The following is a 23,459-nucleotide window of genomic DNA, read 5'->3' on the forward strand; positions in this document are numbered from 1 at the left end:
CCTGGAAATGCTCAAGGCCAGGCTGCATGGGTCTTGGAGCATCTGGGATAGTGGAAGGTCCCTGCCATGGCAGGCAGTGGGACTTGGTGATCTTCAAGGTCGCTTCCAACCCACCCCATTGTGTGACCTGTGACGACCTGCTTTGTGCTCTCTTTGCCAAAGGTTCCGTTAAGGTGATGCTGTCTGTGGCGGAAGCGAGGGGCTGCTGTGTGTGACGGGCTGTGGCATGTGAGGGGCTGCTGTGTGTGAGGGGGTCGGCGTGCGAGGGCCGTGGCTCCCCGCCCTCAATTGGTGGGATGAGGCTGCCCTTCGCCCGGAGTCCTTTGTCGGTGCCCGGAGCCCTTTGCTCGGTGCCCGGAGCCCGCGCTCGCCCCGGGGTTCCTGAACGGAGCTCCACAAGATGGCGAGCGCGGGCCTGCGCGCGGCCCAAGATGGCGGCGGGCGGCGCGGCGCGGGGTCGGAGGCGCTCGGACACCCGCGGCCCCGCTCGCCCGGCCCGGCCACGGCCACGACAGCGGGCCCGGAGCTCCGCGGAGGTGGCCCCGGCAGCCGACCCCGCACAGCCCGCGGGGGAAACAGCCGACACGGCGAGCCCGGTAGGAGGACGGGGCCGGGTGGGATGGTGTGGAAGGGAAAGGCCGCGGGGCTGAGCGGTCACAGAGCGGGGGGGGGATCGCAGGTGATTATTAACAGCTACAATCTGAGCATCATCATGTGGGAATTATCAGGATAATTGAAGTAAATTTATTGCCGTTTCCTCTCCTCCCACGACGTTGTTTGTGCCGCTGCAGAAATACAGAGCAGATTTAGCCGCTTGCCGTGCTGGGTGCTGACGGGCCTGGCACAGTAATTCCCATTAGCATCATCCTTAAGAAAAATAAGAACATGGTGATTGACCTCTTACGGTGCTAGTTTATTCTCTGAGCCAAGTGTTTTTTTCTTGCTGGTGATGGACTGTACATTGTGGTTTATGTAAGCTGTCTGCTCCTCTTTTCCTCTCTTTACATGTACTTTATACTAATTACTTGTCTTAGAAGGTTTGGATCAAAATGCCACTTTTGTGATGGAGCCCTTCTGTTCCTTTGCAAGTAAAGAGAGGAGGTGATTTTATTCTTCTTTATTTCAAGTGAGCTTTACGATCTTGTCTTTTTTTTTTCTAACAGCGTTCATCACATGGAGCTGCTGAAGGACAACCTGCAAAGAGGATGAAATATGAAGAAAGCAATCTAAAATCAGAGCTAGAGGGACTCACATGTGAAAGTGGAAACCTTGCTACTCTGGGGGAAACACCTAAAACATCTGATGAGGATGGAGGTTCAGAAGATCCAAGAGACAGCAGTGTAATCCAAGAGGAAAAAGATGAAAGCATTCCAGAGACTGATGAAGGGAAGCAGGAGAAGGAGCATGGTGTTTCTCTGGAGACACACACAGTGAAATCCAGCAGCGCCCCATTAAAAATGGGTGGATATCTGCACCACTATCACGTGTTCAGTGAAGAGGAGAGCAGCTGTGGGAGCTTTGACGGGGCCACCTCGGAGGATGCAGAGCACCCGCGGAGGCCGATGCTCCTGGAGCACAGCAGTGGCCTCTCGGATGAGGACAGCAACCAGCCCATGCCAGTGCACCGCTTCTTTGGAGATGTTGAACTGGTGAGATGATGAGTTTGTTCCTGCTTTAGACCCAGCCCTGGTCTGCTTAAAATTTGCTTCAAAACTCTTGGTGAATTTGGCCAGTATTATTGGGCCCTGTACCCCAGATAAAACTGTCTCCATCAGAGATGAAATTATTTGCCCAGCTAAATTAACTTCAGGTGTAAAATCTTTCTTATTTATACTTTTTAGTCCAGTTCCATGAGATAGGTATTTTTACTGATAACTACATTATGGAGACACATAATTGTTGGCAAAATGGATTTTTGCTGGTCTTTGATTCTTAGCAGAATAATAGAACACCTTGGGTTGGAGGGATCTTAGAAATCACCCAGTCCAGCCCTGCTGCATTGGGGTTGTTTCCAGGTTTCTGTCTACCTCAGCTTTTGAACTGACCCAAGGGCCAGAGCTTTACATTTGAATCCCTTTAACAAGCATAACTTTGGGGCAAGTGATGCTGCCACCTTTTAGGTGTTTCTTGTGGTATTTAGTGGGGATTTGTTTAGGGAGCCCTTCACCCTTTGCCAATCCTCCTCATACCAGTGGAAGGAATGCCAGCCCTGAGGCTGCCCATGGATCTGCTTTGGGCAGACTCCCCTCAAAGCCCCACAGCTTTAGCTTCGTGCCACTGCTGCCAAGCTGAGGGTTGGTTCCTGTGTCAGCTGAGGGAGGATGGGAGCTGGTGGAGGTAGGAGTTCTGCCTCCACAGACTTTCCTTGTTGATTTGATCTTTTCCCTCCAGCACCTCCCAGAAGTTGTGCTCCCGAGTGTGACGAGGAGCAGGCGAGAAGCCAGGAAGCTCCATTTCATTGCAAAGGAAGATGATGAAGAGGAGGAGGAAGAGGATGATGTCTAACAACAGACTGTGAACAAATTAAACCCTTCTTCTTTCTCTTTGTAACCACATGGCAGTGGCTGTGGCAGTAACATGACGTGTCTGCTTGCCTTTTCTCAGGGAGAGAACTGGGAGAGTTTGTTTTGCTGGAGTTGGCAGATACAGTATTCCAGTGATTATCTGGGGCAAATACTGAATTTTCAGTGGTTTGGAAATAAAGTATAATTGGGCACTTTACCACTGATATTTAAGAAAAAAACCCAGGGAATATGAAAGTTCTTATGGCTTTTTTGTAAATTTGAGCCTCTATCTTAAGAAAGTATTTGGTTTCACACCTTTTTTTTGCAAAATAGTTAAGAAAATGATGCTGGAGCAAGGTTCTTTTTAATTCTGAAATGTCTGTGGCATCCAGGTAATAAAGAAGCAAACTGACTCCCTGGTACAAAGAAGGTCAAAGGTCTTCCTTGTGTGGGTTGTTTACATCTAACCCAGGACCAATTAAACCTCTAAAATGCAGTTCTGCTGGCAAAATGAAATGCAGGCTGTCAGAATGGATTCAGTGTGCTCATCTCTGCAAGTTCAGCCCCCTTGCATTGCGCGTCAGCTCCCCAAACACCCACCCTGTGGTGCTGCCTCCTCCCTCCACCTGCTGCTCTAAGTGTTGTCCTTCGTTGGTTTCCAGCAGGGATTTTGGAAACAAATGATTTGGTGGTGATACACAACAAATACCGTCCCTTGGATTTGATGGACAGGGGAAGATTGCTGAGGCTGTGGGGCAGCCCCCTCTGCATGTTTAAGAAAAAAAAAGGAGCAACCTCAGCCAATTCCAGAAACTGTTAATTCACCCAGTGTTTGTGGGAATATTTCTTTGAAAGTGTGATTATGCAATAAGCTTCTATATATTTATTGTTATAGCTCCTTCTATGTTTCTAAAAATAGAGAGAAAATGTTATCAGCAGATGGTTTAAATAAATATTAATTTCTACAGCTAGAGCTTGTTAAACATTCAAAAGTTGTAAGGCAAACAAATTGCATATGCATGGCAGGGTAATGCATTCCCATTTCCATTCCAGCTGATGCATTGTTTCTGTCAAAGATATTTTTTGGCTCCTTTTCACTCTAATTCTGTAACACGGAAAAATCCAGATTTTTTAATTGCATATTCATAGTTCCAGCCCAGCTCTGTGTTGCAGCAGCTCCTCCCAGCATTCCTTCAGTGCTGTGTTTGCTGCTGGTTCTTTCTAGCAAACACAGTTTCACACACAGACATTCATTTCCCTTGCAAAATGCATTTTTGGTTTGGAAGACACGTGCCACACAGGTGACACTGGGTTTGTCACCAGAATCCTGCCAGTGCTGCCCTCCCCAGTGTCAAACCATGCAGGAAGGGAAGCTGGAAGGATCAATTGCATGCAGTGGAATTAGAAATCCTGTGTTAAAAATGCACCTCCTTGCTTTTCAGACTGCACTGTTTGGGAGGGGACTGAGTTTGTTGTTTAAAGTAAATCAATACTCTACGTAGCAAAGCTTCCAAAACCCAGTAACTTGGGGCTCAGGCAGAAATATAATTTCCACACAATTTCATGGGCACTAACTGGTCCAGGACCAACAATATGAGGGAAAATAGAATTTCTAGTTATTTACAGAGCAGTAAGTAGCTGGTGCTCAATTCATAAACACATTTCCCTTCATGCTCTATCACACCTGATTAATGTCTCATGAACCTTCATGTACTCACACACACACAGATGCGGGGGCATTTTTTTATTTAAAATGTTCACATGATTTACATTGACAATCCCAAAAGTTCAGTTGCTATCAGCTGGTATTAAAAAAAAAAATTCAAGTAAAAAATTGAACTATTCCTGATTTGTTGCCTGAGGTAGGAAATGTTTTACCAAAGCAATATTCTCCAAGGCAGTGAGTAAACATTAGTGTAAACATGATCATTATAGCTGCCCTTTCTGGTGGTGCATCAAGTGAAACTCAAGCTGGAGGCAGAAAGTGTTAGAAAGGAGAGGGAAATCAGCAGGGAAGATGGCAAAAAAAATGGAAAAAGCAAAAAAAAAAATCTCATGGCCTTGCTCTTCTTTCTAGGAGATGCACATCTGAAGCAATGGCAAAGGGGCAGGTGGGGATGAGGGCAGGAGTTTGGCACAGGTGAAGTGGCAGCTCTGCTGCTGAATCACCTCCTTTGGCATTCCTGAAGCTACCTGCAAAAGGCACAGAGAAAACATGATCTTAAATCCCTCTTTGTTTGGCTTAGTCTCCAGAGGAATAGGAGTTTATGAGCCCCTGCAGGTTAGTTTGTAAAAAATGTTTTCTCCAAGTTTCATTTCTGTGTACTGTGAATTTTGGGCCAACACTGGCCTGAGATGGCAGGGTAGAATCAGAGTCAGCCTCTGGCTCATTTTGTACCTTTATCCCACTTGATTTGAGCTTGATTTAAGGGAAGCTTGTAAGGAGTGGGAAGGCAGGAGAAGATAATTAAATGGGATATTGGAGTGTGCTTTGTGAGGCTCTGGTTGGGTTACCCAGCCAGTTTTGTGCCAGGGATTCTCAAATAGTTCTTATTTAAGAAATTGGAGCTATTTAAAAACAACAGACTGACATGATTGAAAAAAGCAGCAGGTCCCTTCCAGAGACAGCACTAGGAAATCTCATGGGTTTGCTTCCTCTTTCTGTAAATTCTGGTTTTGTCACAGCTGAGGTTATGATTGGTTTTCTTATGGCAAGCAATATGTACGAGTTTTAAATTATCCAGAGTAAACAGCAGCTGATAGAAGTATTCCCAGTTCACTTCTCTCCCGTCTCGTGTTTTGACAGCTTCTGCCAGTTCTGGGACAACAGCACGTTTCTTCTCAATTCTTGGGGACACAAAAGAGAAGACAATATTGCCATCAGGAGTTTTTTCAGAATAATCAAGCCTCCATCTTCCTTTCAGAGCCAGGCAGAACTGGAATTCTTTCTCCATTACTAGGCATACAATTTTTTTCCCCCAAGGAAATTAGTTTAGCAAATCTTGTTTGCTTCACACCAACATTTGATATGGTTCAGAGGGGATTTTGCTGGAGAGGAGAATTCACACAGATAGTGCAGTGAGGAGGGGTTTGCTTCCATACACAGAAAATCTGCACAGAAGCAAAGCAGCTAATGAGAGGCAGCATCTCGTCTGTCTTCAAGGTTTTCTCACAGCACCTGCAGCATCCCAGCACCTTTTCTCACCACGTATTCACAGCAGAGCTGACTGCACAGCAGGGGAAAGGGACTAAGGCTGAACCTTTCTGGTGAAGCTGAAGGCCACAAAGCAGGTAGGTCTAGATTAACAGTTTGTACATACATGTGGTCGAGATTCCAGGTGCTGAAGAGGATCCTGCTTTCCCTGTTGCTGTAGGGGTTGATGGAATGCTTACACGGGCAGTCATCTCTGTCAAATGGTCCCTGTGAAAGGTGTCACACTTGTCACCCCAACCTGGTCCTGCCACATGCCAGTGAACCAGAGACATCCTGCACCCACATCCCCCCCAGCCTAACACTACACCCAGGAAGCTGTTTCCTTCCTCTGATGCTGAGGGAGGAATGGGATCAAACTGATAAAAGGGGAAGTTTAAGTCAGGTGTACAGAAGAAATTCACTGTGAGGGTGGGGAGGCTCTGGCACAGGTTGCCCAGAGAAGCTGTGGCTGCCCCATCCCTGGAAGTGTCTAAGGCCAGGTTGGAGGGGGCTGGGAGCAAACTGGGCTAGTGGAATGTGCCCCTGCCCATGGCAGGGGTGGAATGAGATGATCTTTAAGGTCCCTTCCCACCCAAACCGTTCTGTGATTCTTCAGGAAGGCTGCAGGTACCTGACAGGAGAACCACCCCTCTGCAGTGCACAGGCGTACTGCCTCCTCCTCCTCCCTTCTGTCAAAGTAGCACCCGTTGTACTTCACAGATTTCAGTTTATCTGCCATCAGGTCGATTATCCCTCTGTAGGCATCTCGTGCTGCAGGATGAACATTTGAAATAAAACCAGTAACCTAGAGGGGGGGAAACCCAGCAATCACTCCTCTGTTCCTGTGGCAGCCTGAGGCTCTTTTCTACAGTCACAACTGTAGAAATACTTTATATTCCTGCAGCTACAGAATTACTGTTACAGCTTGACATAAGTTACTTCAACAGAAACTTTTACCTCTCTCATGTAGCCCCGCATTCTGCTCTCACAGCTATGCCGCAGGTAGCTGGATTTGTTCTTGAACCGAGACTCCAGCCCTGGAGGGAATGAGATTATTTTGTACCTCAGCACAGCTCCTGCCCAGCTGGGAGTTCATGCTGGCTTTCCACTACCTCAGGTTGCACAGGTTTTTTAATTTCCCATTTTTATTTTACTGGTTCTTAAACCCTGCTCTTAAGCCCTTAAAAGGATGCTGAAGAGCATCTACTGAGAGAGCAGGAGCTGGTATTGTTATGTTTCTTGTTACTCTGTATATGTGGAACACCAAGAAATTGTGAAAGGAAAGCAATTGATGGGGAAGAACTGCAGTAATAGCTTGGAAATGGGAAGGGAGACTTGTAGATTGTAAAGAGAACATGAAGCTGGCAGAGATGTTGCAATTATCCATATACTATTAGCAAATCATTAGAACATCGTAAATGCAGATTTATATTAATGGAGGAAATGCATTCCAGAGCTATCTTTATTAAACCAGTAGGGAACGCCATTTAAAAAAAAACATTTTAGCTTTGATACTAATCTACTAACACATTTAGCTTTAGATAGTAAATGTGCATGTACTTTAAAGAAACCTAAAGACACGTGCTAATGGAAGAGATAACTAAAGCCCTGACCCAGCACCCAATTCCACCAGCCAGAAGAGCTCCCAAACTTTGCTTTAAAAGCAACAAATCTGACAGAAGTGATTTTTCAGAGCAGAGTAAGACCCGGGAGTCCCGTAGCAGCTTCCTACGGCAACAAACGCACCTTCAAACCATTTCTTGTCGTCTTCCTTGTCCTCGGCCAGGATGTTTTCACTCAGGTTGTGGATGAGATCCGCCAGCAGCTTCTGCCTGTGGGGAGCTCGCTCGTCGGTCAGCAGCCTCCGCGCAGCTTCCACCACAGCGCCCTGCTGGCTGCAGAACGCGGCCAGGAGCCGCTCGATGTCGCTGGCACCTGGGGCAGGTGAGGCGGCACCGGCTGAGCCCCCGCTGCCGGCGCTGCCCCCGCGCCCCCCGCCCGGCCCTGCACTCACAGCCCTGCCAGCTCTCCCCGGGGCCCAGCAGCACCAGCTCCGTCTGCGGCGGCAGCGCTCGGAAGTAGCTCTCGGTCAGCTCCGTGCCGTCCTCGTAGAGGCAGAGGCGGCTGCCTGCCAAGGGAAGCTGCCCCACGGGCGGGTGAGACCCCGGTTCCGGGGGGGATCCCTGCTCCGGGCGGGTGAGACCCCGGCTCCGGGCGGCCCCGACCGCAGCGGCTGCAGCTCCGCACGCGTCTCGGCGGGCAGCTCCAGCCCCGGCCCGGAGCTGCGGCACCCGCTAGTCCCGGTCCCGTCCAGCATCGGCAGATCCGCCCCGCATCTGTAAGCAGCATCCCAGCCTGGTATCGTCCCGTCCCGCACCTGCAGCAGCCGGCAGCCCTTCCTCAGCAACCCGCGCAAGCTCCCGGCCGCCACCCCGAACTTCTGCGGGCTGCCGCACCCGCGCAGGCGGAAGGGCCGCAGCGGCTCCGCCATGGCCGGGCCGGGCTGGTGCCGCTCCCCGGCCGGGGCCGGTGTCGGTGTCGGGGCCGGGGCCGGGGCCGGGGCCGCCCCGCGCAGGCGCCCCGGGGCCGGCAGGGCGGTCGCGCCTGCGCGGCGGGGCCGCGTTGCCATGAGAGCGGCGATGGCGCCGCGCTGAGCCAGGTGGGGCCCGGCCCGGCGCTTCCCCCCGTGCTCCTCTTTCCCTCCGCCCCGGGGACCTGCCAGGTCCTGCCAGGCTCCCCCGTGCTTTGTCCGCCGCCCGGCCTGGCTGTCCTCCCGGAGCGGTGCGGCCGTGACCCTTCCGGGCCTGCGCCGCCTGCGGGGTTGGGGCCAGCGAGGGGAGGGAGGGACGGGGCCGGTGTTGGTGCCATAACGCGGCCCGGGGTGGGCAGCCGTGCTCCCGGGGCTTGTGTCCCCGCCAGTAGCCGCGGTGGGTGCGTGGCTTTCCCAAAAAGACTAAACTGACCTTGTGATTTGCTTTTTGTTCGTCTGACTCCAATGCCCAGAGCATGGTGCAGCTACAGGTTTGATACAGGTTGCTCCTGTATGCATTTGGAACTCTTGGTTTCAAGGTCCATCTTGGGTTAGCAGGTTTAATTTATTGGCAGATTGCTCTGCAAATTATCTAAATCCTCTTTTTGCTCAGCACTAATCAAACCTGTGCCTAAAGAACATTTATGGTGCCAATGTTAATATATTTGCACTCATCATCTACTGACTCAACTGACCTCAGGATGCAATTCTTTGACTGTAGGGCCTCGGTGGGTTTTTGTCACCCTTCCAGGGATGAGTTTAAGCTTGAAGGCCGTGGCTGTGACCAGCTCATCTGCCCAGGATGCCACACAAGATCGGTTTCACGGTGGTCAGCTCGTCAGGACACGAGGATGGGTTCAGTGCTCGGGAGCTGATGGTTCATGCACCGACAGTGAACGGGTGGCGCTCGCCCAGGTACTCTGAGGGGATGGCCTTGGAGCACTGAATTTCTGAAGTACCAGGTTAAAACGAGTGGCAGATGTACCATGCATGGTCAGAGCAGTTTACAGTATCCCAAACCAAACTGATAAAGCAAAAAAAGTTACTTTAATCCCATGGAATTGGGGGAAAAAAAGCACCTCTGTTAACACCTAAAGGCACTACATTGTATTTAAATAAAGTTCTGGAAAATGAAAATGGGAACTGGTTTTGTTCTTGGCAGTCTTTGAGTTTGCAACTGCTCTGGCTTAGTATGAAAAATCCATTTGACTTGGGACATCTTCTAAACTTGTGTGGGGCACCTGAAGATATTCATGCAGTAAAGGGAAGGGAAAAGTGTTTCCACTCTTGGGATTCTTACAATATTTGTAACTTTGGCTTGCAATTAACAGCTTTAAAGTTCCATAATGAGATGTTGCTCAAGTTGGAAGTGAAATCTGCTTTAAAATGATGATTGAATTCAGAAACTGTGTCTCTTTCAGGCTCTGTCAGTACCCCCAGGAAATCACCCTGCAGCTGGTGGAGAGGTGTCGGATCCGGAAGCTGCAGCTGCTCGCTCACCAGTACATGATTGCAAGCAAAATTGAGTTCTACATCAGTGAAAGTCTGCCTGAATACTTTGCTCCCTATCAGTCAGAGAGGTTTCAGAGACTTGGGTGAGACAGAAAGTTCTGAATCACTTTAATGTCTTAATCAGAAAAGCTTCAGGGGAAAATAATAGTGTGGGTTGTGTGTGATGTGGTCATGCTGTGTGAGCAGCTGGGAGATCCTGGACTTGTGTAGATCTTGACAAAGCTGGAGATGCAGGTGAATTGCCTTGCCAAGTGACAGCACACAGTTATTTCAGTTGTGAGGTTATGAGGAAGGTTTCATAGTTGTTTCAGTTATGAGGGAGTTTTAAACCTGAGGGTCAGAAATCCACCTGTGTGTTTGGATGTATCCTCTACTCATGTGTTATGTTTTCCCTCCCAGTTATGTCCCTCTCTCAGACAATGAGAAGACTGATTTCAGAGCTCGAGAGTTGAAATCTGTGTACATGGATGCAGTTGGCCAGTACCTGAAGCTGATTTTCCATAAAAATTATGTCAATAAATACAACTTGTATGGGCAGGTGAGTTAGAAGTCCTTAGCTGGTAGCCTAGGTGACACTTCCATAATAAAGAACAGGCACAGAAATCTGCTCCCTTGATTTATGGAAGCAAAAAATGTTGGTTGAAAGGTCCTGTGTTTATTTAAGTTTGTTTTAAAGCACAAAACACAAATAATAGGTTAGAAGAGAGTTGGTATCAGGTGGATGCACCTCGTCCAGAGCAAACAAGTCAAGGGCACATTCTGTCACTCTTGTTTGTGCTGAGGTTTAGCCCACACAGCAGGGTCTGTGCTGGGGACAAGGAACTCCCTCTGAGAGCAGCTTTGGGGTCACAAAGCCACTCTGAGTGTTTTGGAGGACCTGTTGTGACATTAAGTGAAGATGTTGCACAGCCACCATGGTGCAGACACACAAACACCTGCCTCAGTTCTGCTGGGACTTCTTTCAGACCATGGGGTTGTAGATTTGGTGATACATCTTCAATGGAGCAGGAGGCACATTTAGCACTCAGTGCTTCTCTCTGCTTCCATATCACCCTCCTGACTACAGGCCCTGGTTTTTGTTTCAAGAAAAGAGGAATGAGATTACACATTTCTATTTTCTGTAAATTTCTGCAGGTTGCCCTGGTAGCTGTGAACATCATTGGGGATCCAGCAGACTATGGCATTGACAGCATGAGCAGTGTAAGTCCAAAGCATCCCTGTCCTTTTACTGATGCTCCATTTCTTCAAGTACTGGTTCCTGGAGTAATGGGATGAACTTTTCTTGTGCCAATTCGTCAGCAGAGCTGTGTTACATTAATTTAATTTTAATGTTCTCTTAAAGCAAGAGAGTTGAGCCTAATATGGCAATAAGAAATTTAAAATATAATCAGTTTGGACATTTTCATTGTCTCCAGGTTGTCTTGCTTCAATGTGCCCCAAAACATAAGTGCTTTATGTTGCAAAACTGATGTTGGTTGTGGCAAGTCAGAATTCTGTCTTGAGCACACACCTGATATTGGTGAATGCACATTTAGATTTTCTTTTTCCACCCTTCCAAAGCCTTCCAGAGAGAAGCTGATAGATCACTACTTGGGAATTAAATTGGATGACCCTGCCTTAGATGGAACTTACCTTGGGTAAGTTTGTTCTTTGCATATACCCTGGTAAAACCTGTGCTTGGTGTAAAGCAGTGGTTGATCTCTGTGTTTTGTTAATTCCCTGCTAATGAAAAGACAAACCTGCCTTATTGTGGTTTACTTTATTCATTTTGTGCCTTCAGGAAACGTGACTCCATTTCACCTCTGGACGATTTGGCCTTTGACATGTACCAGGATCCAGAAGTGGCTCAGATAATCCGGAGGCTGGATGAGAAGAAGAGGGAAGCTGTGCGTCTCGAGTGCTATGACCATGCCAAGAAGCTCAAACAGGCCATTGCAGACTTGCAGAAGGTGATATTGGGAGATCTTTGACGCCTAAGTGGAGCAAAGCCCCAGTGGCCCATCAGGGCCTTGCTGTTTGTGTGGAATTGTAATGATTTTTGATATATTTCCCAAAAGATTAATTATAAAATCAATAGCTTGATTGAGTACTTTGTCTGGAAGCAATGAAACAAGTAGAGAAGGGTGATTCCAAGAAGTGCTCAGTAAAATGATTCCAAGAAATGTTCAGTGAGATGATTCCAAGGTGATTTGTACCAATCCTAGGTGGGCGAGCGCCTCGGCCGGTACGAGGTGGAGAAGCGTTACGCCGTGGAGAAGGAGGATTATGACCTTGCCAAGAAGAAGAAGGAGCAGATGGATGAGTACAGGCTGAAGGTGTACCAGCAGCTGGAGCTGCACGACCTCCTGGATGCACAGCTGCTGGTGGGTGCTGTTAGTCCAAACTCAGGAGGGTGTTCTAAATAGAAATGGCAGAGCAGCCAAACTTCATTCACAGGTTAATGGAAATTTTGAGATTTACTAAAACATTTCAGTTTTCTCTTTGGATTGTGGAATTCTCCAACCTAAGACTGACAATGTGGTGTTTTATGAACATGCTTGCTTCTCCATAAATCCCATTAAACTGTTGAGGTCTCAAGAAAATAGCATTAGAATCCTGAATGTTTTGCATAATTTCAAGACTACCTGATGCAGATGAATAAGGTACTTTCTTGTACTTTGGAGAGGTAGAGGAGGCTTAGAGTGGTATCAAGGCTAACCGTACAGAATCCATGTGATTTTTTTATATCCATACAGTTATGTAATGTGCTCAGAAGAGGAAATTTTATAATCTCTCCACACATACACCTACACAGAATTATTTTCTGACTGTTTCATAAAGCTGCATCCAGTGGGAATGATGACACACCTGTGAGACAGGTTCAATGTTTACTTGGAATCACCAGAAGCCCATTGACAGAGTTGTAGCTATACTGAGAGATTTTAGCACATTTTTAGCCTTGCTGTAAAAATCTTCTCCCCTTTCTCAGATCCGAAAATCTGTGTTGCCCTTGGGATCTGTAAGTGGCACTGAGAGCCCCCGGAGCTCCCCTCCTGAGCCTGCAGACCCACCCCAAGGAGAGCCCCCGAGGGCAGAGCCTGTGCTGGAAGGGCAGTTGGTGGATCCCACTTCTTCTGAGCCTGTTGTTCTCTACCAGTCCCCTCTTTCTTCTCAGACTCAGCCCACAACCTTGAAGGAAGCGTTTTCCAAGGAAAATGTGAGTAGTGTTCCCTCTGTTACTACAGAAACCTGTCAGAGCAAACAATCTGATGTCCAACCTTCCAAATAATGTGGTTATTCTCATGGTTAACTGGGGTGTGATGCTGCTTTGATGTGAGAAAATTGCGCTGAGGTGAATCCAATTAGTGATAAAACCACATCTGAGTCATTTCCAGAAAAACAAATTTTATCTTTTCTGCTAGGCTGAAATTTTACCTTATGATGAGAGACCTCTCCCAACCATCTGCAAGCAAATGGATGAAGCTGTTGCCTATGTTGAGCCAGAGGTGACTGAGGAGGATGTGGGTGATGCTCCAAGGACTGGCAATGCTGGGGAGCCTGAACAACTCACACAGAAGGCACTGAGGGAAGCCAGCCCTGTTGTGGAAGTTTTTGGAGAGACTTTGGTAAAAAACAGTAAAACAAACCCAAGACCAGTAAAACAAACCCATGGGTTATTGTGCTCTGTGTTAAGAGGATTTTTATGTGTTTAGAGCTGCTATTTTGAAACCTGAGCTTAAAAATTGACCTTGGCTCTATGAATGCCTGTTTACAGCATTTTTACCAATTTGTAGCTTTGATGATTGATTAGTTGATGTGCTTATAAACAGACAGGATGCAGCAGACTGCTTTAGGGTATGGACCCAGAACACCCATAACTTGCCACTGTCTTTTGGAGGGAGAGAAACCCTCCCTGTGCCTGGAAGGGCTCTATGAGCCTGACCTGTTAATCCCATTTCACTCATCTCATTTCAAAATGTGTGCTTTTAATAAAGCCAGATTCCTGTGGGGAGCACCTGGGGACTTCATGCTTCAATTCATATGTTCTGTTGAGGCTGGTTCTTTATAAAAGTGTTAAATATGAATTGAAATATCTGTAGAGACCTTTTAAGAGTTAGATTGTTCTGTGCTCAGGTTTCAGGAGCATATTCCAGAACTTGGTCATATCGAGAAGAGGCTTTACTGGCTGTGTATGAGAAGCTGATGGAGGTGTCAGTGGACACTCCAAAGGAGGATTTAAGGAACATGCTGAGGGCTGCTGTTTTCCTTGTGAGGAAGGCCATCAAAGACACTGTATCTTCAGTAAGTTGGGATGAGTTTGGTACTCCAGTGAAGAGCTGGCAGCCAAAATTGCAGAACCTTGGGGTTAGGATACTTTGAACAAATAGTTTATAAAGCTACTGTTGAATAAAAAAACCTAAAAATCAAAACAAAGCCCCTCAAAACTCCCATAACAACTGGGCAATGTCTGTCATTGAACAGATGGAGAAAACTGCCCTGGGCTGAGCCATGAGCTGATGCAGTAAATGAGCAGTGAGGTTGAGCCTTTTTCTTTGTTAAATCTGAAATACAACAATGAAATAACTGCTAGTTTCTAGCTCAAAGTACTGCGCTCAGCTGAAGGACACTTGGGCATCAAATAAAACTTAAATAAGAAGAAAAGAAGAAAATTGAGCTGGTACTCTTTATGAAACAATTTCTGAAGCCTTTCACCTAAGTCCTAATAACAGGTTTTCTGGAAGGCAGTTTTCTGAAGTAGCTTCCATCAAGGGTGCTACTGTAATTCCAAGTTAAGAATAGATTTTACTGCATTGTCTGAAAACAGGGGGCTCTGTGTTGGTTGTGCTCAGTGATTCCTTTTTCTTTTTAACTTAGGTTTTTCAGGCTTCCCTGAAACTTCTAAAAATGATCATTACCCAATATATACCAAAACACAAACTGGGGAAGCTAGAAACTTCTCATTGTGTGGAAACAACCCTGCCACATTTGCTTTCTAGAACAGGAGACTCTTCATCCCGTCTTCGTCTTCTGGCTTCAACCTTCATCCAGGTGGGTGTTTCCCTTCAAATTATGGAGCTCCTAGGTGAGAAACACCTGATCAGAATGGACTGTGAGACCAGGGTTGGCTGCTGTGAAGTGTTATAGCTTATCACAGAAATTTATCACAGAATAACTGGAATTTGAAGGGCTCTCTGGACATCATCCAGTCCAACCCCCTGCCAAATCAGGGTCACCTGGAGCAGTCTGGGGGTGCCTGTTGCTGCTGCAGCTGTGACTCTTGTGTTCTTTGCTGCAAGTGACCTACAGAGATGAGAAAGCTCTGCTTTGCAGAGACAGGTAATTGTCCTTATCCAGTGTGCTCACTAACTCTGTGTGTTTCTAGGAAATGGCACTGTGTCCTGAAGTAAAACCTCTCCAGATTATTCCAGTGCACCTGGTTAAAACATTAAAACCAAACTCCCCAACACACCTGGCAATGAGTTATGTGGAACTGGTGGAATCTCTCTTGGGAGCCATGGGGACTGAAAGCTCTGGGTTTACCGTCACCAATGTCATGAAGGTAAGAGGTGAGGTTACAGCACAGGGAGGATTTTCTGATGGTTTTCTGGGGGCTTGTCTGGCTTTTTTTGAGTGCTTGAGAATTCCTGAAGAGGTATATTCCCGTGATCAACAGTGCTGGTAATTTTAGAGCAGGTTGGACAGGGCTTGGAGCGACCTGGTCTAGTAGGAAGTGTCCCTGCCCATGGTATGGGGTGGAATGAGATGAGCTTTAAGATCCATTTCAACCCAAACCATTCTGGGATTCTATGAAGTAAGATGTTAATATCTGGAAAAAAGAACCAATGAGTTTAAAAGTGTTTGCAACAGCCTGTCTTGTAGGAGGATTTCTCCTGCTGCAGAAGACTCTTGGAATAATAAACCAATCCTTAAAAATGTGAGAAAAGAGAGACAATAATTTTTTAATCATTATTTCCAGTTTGCCACGGGAGCTCTGGAGCACAGGGCTCAAGAGGTGCGTGAGGTGGTGCTGAGGATCATCTTTGCCATGTACAGGGAGCACAGGGCAGCTGTGCTGGAGTATTTCCCTCTGGACGACGCCGGCGCCCGCAGGACCGTGCGCTACAAAACTCTCTTTGAGGGCTTTGCCAAAATCGATGGGAAACCTTCTGAAAGTGAAGTGAGGGTATGTAAGGAGAGGCAGAACCTACAGGGCTACTTCAGGCATGGTGGACTGTATTTGTGGGGTTCCCAGACGAAGGAAGGAATGATGAATCTGATTCCATGTTCTCAGAAGGCTCATTTATTAGTTCATAATACTATATTGTATTAAAGAAAACTATACTAAACTATACTAAAGAATACAGAAAGGATACTTAGAGAAGGCTAAAAAGATAATAATGAAAAACATGTGACTCTCCAGAGCCCTGACACAGCTTGACCATGATTGGTCAATAAATCAAAACAATTCACATGAAAACAATGAAACAACCACCTGTGGGTGAACAATCTCCAAACACATTCCAAAGCAGCAAAACACAGGAGAAGCAATGAGATAATATTGTTTTCCTTTTTCTCTGAGGCTTCTCAGCTTCCCAGGATGTAAATCCTAGGCAAAGGGATTTTTCCAGAAAATATGACTGCCACAATGGTGTTAGGCTGAGTGCTGTCCTGATTTCATGGCTGGATTGGAAAGAGCAGGGTAGCACAGTGTAGTATCGCATGAACTCTCTCCCCCAGCCAATTCCCAAGGGCATTGCACCACAGAGTTTATTCCTCCAGTGGGGAAAGACTCCCCTATGGCCCTCTGCCTCCTTCCAGGTGTGTGGTTAGTGTTCCTTACATGGAGAGCTGAGTGTATTCCCAGTGCTCACTCCTGGGAAGAAAGCCAACAAGGAATGCTGAGATGGACAAGCAGTATGGAAAATGCACAAATGCTGTTTTCTGCTGTCAGTCCTTGGGAACAGTAAGCCCAAAAGCTGTGCCAAATGTTCCTTTCAGGTAGTGCAGAGGAACTTGGGAAGAGGGAGGTGTCACTGTATCACACCCATCACTTAACCAAGCAGCACATTTCCTCTCCTGCATCAACCATGAGTTCTGTGCTGATGTGTTTTGCAATCTCTTGTGTATGAGGGATGGTTCCAAAGCTTTTGGAACTGACAGAGTATTTATTTCCTGCCAGGCACAGAGAAAAGCAGCAACAGAAGTAGAGAAACAGACAAAGGAAGAAATGAAAGTTCTCAAAAGCCACCCAGGAGCTCTCAAATTAGTGTTACAGGCAGAGATTGAAGCTGAAGAGGTGAGCATGTTTCAGTTTAAGGTTGTTTTAATCCTTTGCTCCTTGGATATCATGGAGATATCCATGATATGATAATGAGCATTGGTGTTGTCTTATTAAAAAGAGTGAGAAACTCTAGACATACCCTGAGTGACTTTTCTCCTCAGCAGCCCAGCTTAAAACCTGGGGTGTTGTTCTTCCTAAAATAGTGTAAAATTTGGATTCTTTATTATAATACAACAATAATACCTTTATAATACATTAATATATAATATATCTTTATAATATAATATATATATAATACCTTTATAATAAGGCAATAATACCTTTATAATATAAAATAATACCTTAATACAAGAGATTTGCCCTAGAACCAGAAGCACGAATGTTGTAGTGCATTGGCTGTGCTGCTAAATTTTAAATTCCAGACAGAAATCAGAATATAGTGTGTTCCCTTTCTCTCTGGAAGGCAAATTTCTGAGTTAAAATTTTTTGTTTGATAGGAGAAAGAATCTTCTTTTCAGAAGACAGAGAATCAAGGTAGGTGGTTTCAAATAAGAGTTAAGAAATGTAGATTAATTAAAATGTGATCTTGGTTTAATAGTTCTCTCCTTACAGGTTACCAAGTATATGAAGCTTCAGCAGCAAAGATTCAGGAGGAACTTTCCTCTGTTGCAAATTACCTGGATAAGTAAGTGAGATGAGCCTCTAATCACCTTAAGCCCTTGGTGTCCCCTGTGAGCTCCTAACAGTAATAACATTTTTCCAGTAGATCAAAGCTAATTCCTTCAGCAGTGAAACAATAAAGACTAAAATATCTTCTAACAGATTTGAAATGATCACCAGGCAATCCTTTGTGCTTTTCTTTGAAGTTCTTGGATAGTGTGACTTCATACTTTTTTTACTGAGTATTTGCCTGTGGGCTAAGAAATAGCCACAGTTTAATGTTCAGCTGCCAGTGTGAAATAGGGGGGAAATATGGGGTGGCTTTGCTGGGTGTTGTAGGGGGAGGGCGTAGAAGAAGCCCTTGGAAATTCTGGAGCCAGGAAAGCCAGTTTTGATGAGGTGCTCTCAGAACTTCTGTAGAATTAATCATTCTCTAAGAAAAAATGCTCTATAGTTGTATTTACCCTAAATTACAAGCCAGTACCTGCCCCATCCTAAGCTCAGCTCTACACAGGGGAAAGAAACTCTTCAAGATATTGGATGCTTTTGAGAACAGCTTGGAACAGAAGGAACAGGGCTCATCTATTTCTCTCTGATGTCACTGATGTTTGTATTTTTCCCCCAGCTTGTGTATTTTTTGTGGTGAAAGGAACGAGTCCTTCACTGAGGAAGGGTTGGATCTGCATTACTGGAAGCACTGCCCCATGTTAACCCGCTGTGAGCACTGCAAACAGGTCAGACTGAAATTCCAGAGCTGCTAAATCATGGACTGCTGTGATTCTGGTTTAGAGGCACTGCAAGATTTAACACATGGGCAGGTGAATTCTGAACACACCCAAGTGTGTTTTGGGTAGTGCTTTTGGCAAAGAGCACCAATAGAAAATGAGTTAATTGAATTTCCCTTTGTCATTTTGGAAGGTGAGGCTGAGGTGATGAATCCCATCTCTGCTTGCTCAGCACAAACCTTGCTGGCTGTGTTGCAGATGCTGGAGATCTGCAGCCTGACAGAGCACCTGCTGACTGACTGTGACAAAAGGGACAGCTTTGGGAGGTGCCCACGCTGCAGAGAGGCTGTGCCCAGGGATGAGCTGGCCAGACACATAAAGAGCAGGATTTGCAATCGTGAGTAGCTCCAAACAGGGAGGTGGAACATCAGAGGTTCAGATTGCAAACACCAGGGATCTTTGGCAAGTCAGGCTGCTTGTATTTCAGACTTAGGGATCTGAGTAAATCTTCAGGAGGGAAAAGATTTGGGATAAATGCCTGAGTTTTCTGGTGCTTGGCCTCTGTGAGTGTGTGTTGGGAGGGTGAGTGAGAAGGCTGGGAAATCTCTTCCATATCCCTGTAGATTAAGCACTGTCCCAGCACAGAAAGGACATGGCCCTGTTGGAGTGAGTGCAGAGGAGGCACTGAGTTGATCAGAGGGTTGGGTCACCTCTGCTGTGGGGAAAGGCTGAGAGAATTGGGATTGCCTGGAGAAGAAAAGGCTTTGAGGTGACCTAATTGTGGCCTTCCAGTGGGAGCTGAAGGGGCTACAAGATAGGTGGAGAGGGGCTGTTTAGAAGGGCCTGGAGTGACAGGACAAGGGGAAGCAGGGTGATCTTTAAGGTTCCTTCCAATCCATGTGATTCTGGATTCTGAGATTCCTTTTGATCTTGTTTTGATGAAGATGATTAAACACAGGGCTTCTTTGGGAGCAGTGAATGGTAACAGGGAAGGAGTTGGGTTAGACATGGGGTAGTTTTATGCTACTTACTCAGCAGATTCTCTTCTTGTGTCTGAAATTAGCCTCTCTTTTCAATTCTTATATTAATTTTCAAACAATTTCAGCTGCCAAACCAGAACATGTGGCAAACCACTGCCCTTTGTGCCATGAGAACTTTCCTCCTGGAGAAGAGGTGAGGCCACCCTTCACATTGGGCAGATTTTGTTATGGGTTGGTTTAATGTGATGGACCTTTCAGCATATATTAAAATAATGGAGATAATAATTTCTATTTCATAGCAAGGAGCTCATACTTTGAAAAAGCAGATGAAAGTGCTGTTGATATAAAGTCTGTACACAATTAATGCTAATTTTGCTGGAGTTGTGCTATCATTGCTTTTTTAATTGCCTTCAGGCCTGGAGATCTCACCTGATGAGCAGAGATGGCTGCAAAATGAACCAGAGGAGGACATCCCTACTGAACAAAACCATTCTGGTGCAGCCTGGTAAGACATCAGTTAATGATAATAACATTTGTACTTTTTACTGTGTTGCCTTTGCTTAAGGAAAGTGTTAGATCCCCAAGAGCTGGTCTGTGCAGCTCCTGGTTTGCATTTGGGTGAGCTAAGTGATGGTTCTTGTGCTGGAGCAGTGTGCCTGGGGAGCAAATTCCCAAAATCATACAATCACAGTCATGTTCAGAGGAGGACACAAGCTCAGCTGGTGGGGAAAGCTGGTAGATTTGATAAATTGATCAGTTCAGGGATTTTTTTCTGCAGAACAGGATGACCATGAATAGAAGAATCAGCTGAAGAGTGTTCTGGAAAGCTCCTGAATGCTGACACAGGGAACCAGAGCCTGATTTAGCTTTTAGTGTCCAATCAAAGGTTGCTAATCTGATCCTAATTACAGGGTGAACTGAACAGTGAGTGCTTTGCACTGCATTTCCTTTCCAGTCCAGACTCAGGAACCTGACAGATTTATCATTGTGCAGCTTTTTCACCATCAAAGAGACATTGATGATGTCAGGTGGTGTTTTTTTCAACAGTTGCCTTTATGAAGAACATGGAAAGTCCTTTTATTTCCAGAACACAGAAGTTAAACTGCCTGCATCACCAGAACTTTTGGCCAGTAACATCCAAACCTTTCCTACTTCAGACTTTGGAGTTTTCTAGGCAGCTGTGTGTTGAGTTCACATGCTCTGAGCTGTGCTCTGCTCCTGTCTGCATGTCACTATCCCAGGTTCCTGGAAAGAGCTGTGGAATTGCCCATCCCAGCTGACCTGAGTGAATCATGGGGTTTAAACTCAGCACTTTCCAGTGTTAAACTGGTTCCCCAGTCCTGTCTGTCCTTAGATTTGCTGTTTGTACTGACTAATGAGATACCAGTAGCTTCGTAGTTTGTTGGTGCTTAGAATTTGGAAACAGAAGCAAATCCTGGCAGGATAAGCTCTGATTACAGAGCTATTTCCTAGAGGTAGGAAAGGAGCCCTGACCATTCAGTCTGACACTGCTGGTGTGGAGCCTGCTGAGGCTCAGTGCCTGCCAGCTGCTGATTGCTTCAGTCACTCAGACTTAACAGGTCTTGGGAATCAAAACAGTGGATTAAATTCACTCCTGGGACTAGATGTGCTTGTAATAATGATCTCTATTTTTCTCTTTGCAGCCAAAGCAGTTGGCCACTATGTAAGGAGACCAGGTCCTTCAGGAGCAAGGTTTCAATCTCCTTCAATAGGAAGCAAGATCAGAACTCGAGGGGGCCCAAATAAAAACACTGGCAAAACATACTCAAAGCGATGACAGGACAAGTATTTCTTCCTTTATCTGAATAACTGGGCACATGGCTTTTCTGAGCTACTTAAAAATTGTAGGCAGCTTGTATCATCTTTTATGTGGGTTGTTTTTAGCCTTGAGCAGTGCCTGGTGTGATCCCCACGGCGTTGCTGTCACTGCAGCACTGGGCTTTGCTTTGCTAGGAATGCTCATGTTGGAAATACCAAATGTTCTGGGACAAAAACATTATTTTGACAGAAAACTGTGGTCTCCTTTGCAGTCCCATGTAAGTAATTTAATGGGTTCAAAGACATTAATTATGTCAGGGGAGAGAAGTCTCTTTCATGGTGCTCAAGGAACAGGAACCACACATGGGGGAAGCCTGACCTTGTGTGTGTGTCAGATTTAGGGTTCTGAAGGCAGCAGAGCTGTACTCAAAGCACTGCTCAATCCCAGAAATTTGCACCAAATGGGTTACCTGGATGTTTTCCTGGTTGTGCCACTGTGCAGGAGGTGACAGGACATTGTGGCCTCTCTCACTGTGCACCAAGTGCCTTAGGAGCCCACTTGGCAGGAGGGTTAAACTAAATCCTCCCAAATCTGTATCCCTAAGAAATGACCCCTTACAGAGATGAAAAAATTATCTTGGTTGGGTCCTGAAGAGCTTGAATTAGTAAATTTAGCCCTTTTTGCCTGCTTTAGTGCACTTTCAGCTCAAATACTGAGCTCCTCTGGTTAGATATTGATTAAAATAACTATCCACAGACTGGAGCACATGTCTTGAACAGCTTCAGAGAGATAAAGTCTATTAAGACCAAGGCATGAAGCTTTGTACCAAAGCAGCCATTCTCACATCTCTAACATTCTCTCTTTAACATTTCAGCTGTTGCTTTCCAGTGTGGAATTGGTACCATGGGCATGGGAATGAGTGGTCATGATAATATGAGGGGAAATTTGGGGGTTTTTGCTCCCATGGAGTGACTTTGTGGTGGTGTTTTATTTATAGAGCTGATTTTGTAATACAGTTTTTCTAGTTTGCCTGCAGCTTGCATACCAGCTTATGGATTTTCCAGGTAGATCAGTGTGCTTGGATTTCAAAATTCTTTGTATAAATTGTTTCTCTAACTCTTCCAAATACATATTTCAATATTTATACACACATTAGGAACATATATAGGTATTTTTATTTTCCCTTTAGTGACATGGATTCCTATTTGAGGGCCTGATTCTCTATGCTAAATAAATAATAAATATCTCAAAATAGCCATTGATCTTGCTCAGAAGTGTAAGGATGAAAACTACTCTATGGTACAATAAGGAAATAACTTAGTAGTGATAAAATAGCAGTTTTTTAGAATGTGAAAGGACCCTTTTGGAGTACAGTAGTACCACCAGTGTCATGTTTAAAGGTGGATTTACTGGGGTTGCTCCTTAATTAACAAACTGGATTTACTGCAGTGGCAAAATAAACACTGGAGTGAAAAACGCCATGAGGTTTGGTGCTGTGCCACCAAGTCTTGAGCAAAATATTCTAGAGAAAATCCACTGCAGAGGTGTGGGTCTGGGCAGTGAAAGAAGGTCTGCAGAGCATTGGACTGGAGCCTGGATTTGGCTACAATGGGGCCTCAGTAGGAAAGCAAGGAAGGAGTGTGGTCCTGAGTGATCTCTGTCATTTGAGCTGTGCCTGAGTGTCAGCTGAGGTGTTTTCATGTGTCACTGCCCAGATGGTTCTAGAGCAGCCCCTGTCCATGTGTACAGGAGTTGATCTCATCCCAAAAGACCTCTTGGTGTTCCGCTACCCCAAGAGAGCAATTTATACTGATTGCATGTTCCTAAGTGCTGGATGAGCAAATCACATATTGAAATCTGGGAGATTTTATCAGGAAAATGAGTCACTTCTGTTAAATGTCAGCTATTTTTATTGCACATATTTAATAAATTACTTTAGCCAATCTGGAGGGAATGTCTGCATTTTCCACCCGCAACAATGGAACTGGGTACAGAGGGGGGTGAGGCTTTGGTTCCTGCAGCACCTGTGGTACCTGTGAGCCCTGTACCTGTGTGAGCCCTGTACCTGTGTGTGCCCTGTACCTGTGTGTGCTGAATATGTGTGAGCTGCACATGTGTGAGCTGTGACTAGATCTGTGTGACTGATACCAGGGTGTGCTGCACATGTGTGAGCTGTGACTGGACCTGTGACTTGTACGTGTGTGAGCTTTACCGGTGTAAGCTGTGCCTGGACCTGTGCGGCACCGCTGGGGCAGACGCGCGGCTCAGCAGTATGCGGTCCCGTGTTTTGCCCTTGTTTAAGGTATCACTGCTC

The 23,459-nt window shown here is 45.9% G+C and overlaps 3 protein-coding genes across 5 annotated transcripts; 2 read left to right on the plus strand and 1 right to left on the minus strand.

The window, feature by feature from the left end:
• Window positions 1-281: 281 nt before the first annotated feature.
• On the plus strand, window positions 282-3,471 carry C21H1orf174 (chromosome 21 C1orf174 homolog). Its single transcript, XM_018920410.3, has 3 exons — window positions 282-596; window positions 1,164-1,649; window positions 2,392-3,471. The coding sequence occupies exons 1-3, from the start codon at window positions 297-299 to the stop codon at window positions 2,503-2,505; spliced, it is 900 nt and encodes a 299-aa protein (XP_018775955.3). The 5' UTR covers window positions 282-296; the 3' UTR covers window positions 2,506-3,471.
• Window positions 3,472-4,233: 762 nt separating this feature from the next.
• DFFB (DNA fragmentation factor subunit beta) lies at window positions 4,234-8,256 on the minus strand. 2 transcript variants are annotated; one of them, XM_030232932.2, is made up of 8 exons: window positions 8,075-8,256; window positions 7,712-7,838; window positions 7,444-7,632; window positions 6,655-6,734; window positions 6,329-6,502; window positions 5,825-5,925; window positions 5,096-5,351; window positions 4,234-4,697 (listed from the first exon to the last, which is right to left on the minus strand). In XM_030232932.2, the coding sequence occupies exons 1-7, from the start codon at window positions 8,186-8,188 to the stop codon at window positions 5,135-5,137; spliced, it is 1,002 nt and encodes a 333-aa protein (XP_030088792.2). In that variant the 5' UTR covers window positions 8,189-8,256; the 3' UTR covers window positions 4,234-4,697; window positions 5,096-5,134. The 2 variants fall into 2 exon arrangements, with proteins under 2 accessions (XP_030088792.2, XP_030088791.2); XM_030232931.2 differs by lacking the exon at window positions 4,234-4,697 and having other exon boundaries at window positions 4,957-5,351; window positions 8,075-8,255.
• A 21-nt stretch (window positions 8,257-8,277) lies between these two features.
• On the plus strand, window positions 8,278-23,094 carry CEP104 (centrosomal protein 104). Of its 2 annotated transcripts, none has more exons than XM_030232923.2 (22): window positions 8,278-8,356; window positions 8,979-9,142; window positions 9,649-9,822; window positions 10,139-10,277; window positions 10,874-10,939; window positions 11,300-11,376; window positions 11,520-11,688; window positions 11,944-12,102; window positions 12,708-12,935; window positions 13,141-13,344; window positions 13,853-14,020; window positions 14,594-14,767; window positions 15,102-15,278; window positions 15,696-15,902; window positions 16,899-17,015; window positions 17,498-17,534; window positions 17,613-17,685; window positions 18,286-18,394; window positions 18,644-18,782; window positions 19,491-19,558; window positions 19,780-19,870; window positions 21,030-23,094. In XM_030232923.2, the coding sequence occupies exons 2-22, from the start codon at window positions 9,030-9,032 to the stop codon at window positions 21,161-21,163; spliced, it is 2,823 nt and encodes a 940-aa protein (XP_030088783.2). In that variant the 5' UTR covers window positions 8,278-8,356; window positions 8,979-9,029; the 3' UTR covers window positions 21,164-23,094. The 2 variants fall into 2 exon arrangements, with proteins under 2 accessions (XP_030088783.2, XP_030088782.2); XM_030232922.2 differs by having other exon boundaries at window positions 8,283-8,356; window positions 8,949-9,142.
• Window positions 23,095-23,459: the final 365 nt, after the last annotated feature.

Source organism: Serinus canaria, chromosome 21 (assembly GCF_022539315.1).
Source record: "Serinus canaria isolate serCan28SL12 chromosome 21, serCan2020, whole genome shotgun sequence".
NCBI classification, from domain to species: domain Eukaryota; kingdom Metazoa; phylum Chordata; class Aves; order Passeriformes; family Fringillidae; genus Serinus; species Serinus canaria.

What these genes read in the sequence shown, in the direction of transcription:
- C21H1orf174 (XM_018920410.3), top strand. Translation starts at nt 297, where the DNA reads ATGAGGCTGCCCTTCGCCCGGAGTCCTTTGTCGGTGCCCGGAGCCCTT. An exon ending in CAGCCGACACGGCGAGCCCG is followed by an intron (nt 597 to 1,163) that starts GTAGGAGGACGG and finishes TTTTTCTAACAG; the next exon opens with CGTTCATCACATGGAGCTGC. An exon ending in TCTTTGGAGATGTTGAACTG is followed by an intron (nt 1,650 to 2,391) that starts GTGAGATGATGA and finishes TTTTCCCTCCAG; the next exon opens with CACCTCCCAGAAGTTGTGCT.
- DFFB (XM_030232932.2), bottom strand. Translation starts at nt 8,188, where the DNA reads ATGGCGGAGCCGCTGCGGCCCTTCCGCCTGCGCGGGTGCGGCAGCCCG. An exon ending in CGACAAGAAATGGTTTGAAG is followed by an intron (nt 6,735 to 7,443) that starts GTGCGTTTGTTG and finishes CATTCCCTCCAG; the next exon opens with GGCTGGAGTCTCGGTTCAAG. An exon ending in ACCTGGAATCTCGACCACAT is followed by an intron (nt 5,352 to 5,824) that starts GTATGTACAAAC and finishes TGTGTCCCCAAG; the next exon opens with AATTGAGAAGAAACGTGCTG.
- CEP104 (XM_030232923.2), top strand. Translation starts at nt 9,030, where the DNA reads ATGCCACACAAGATCGGTTTCACGGTGGTCAGCTCGTCAGGACACGAG. An exon ending in GAGAGGTTTCAGAGACTTGG is followed by an intron (nt 9,823 to 10,138) that starts GTGAGACAGAAA and finishes TTTCCCTCCCAG; the next exon opens with TTATGTCCCTCTCTCAGACA. An exon ending in AAGCGTTTTCCAAGGAAAAT is followed by an intron (nt 12,936 to 13,140) that starts GTGAGTAGTGTT and finishes CTTTTCTGCTAG; the next exon opens with GCTGAAATTTTACCTTATGA.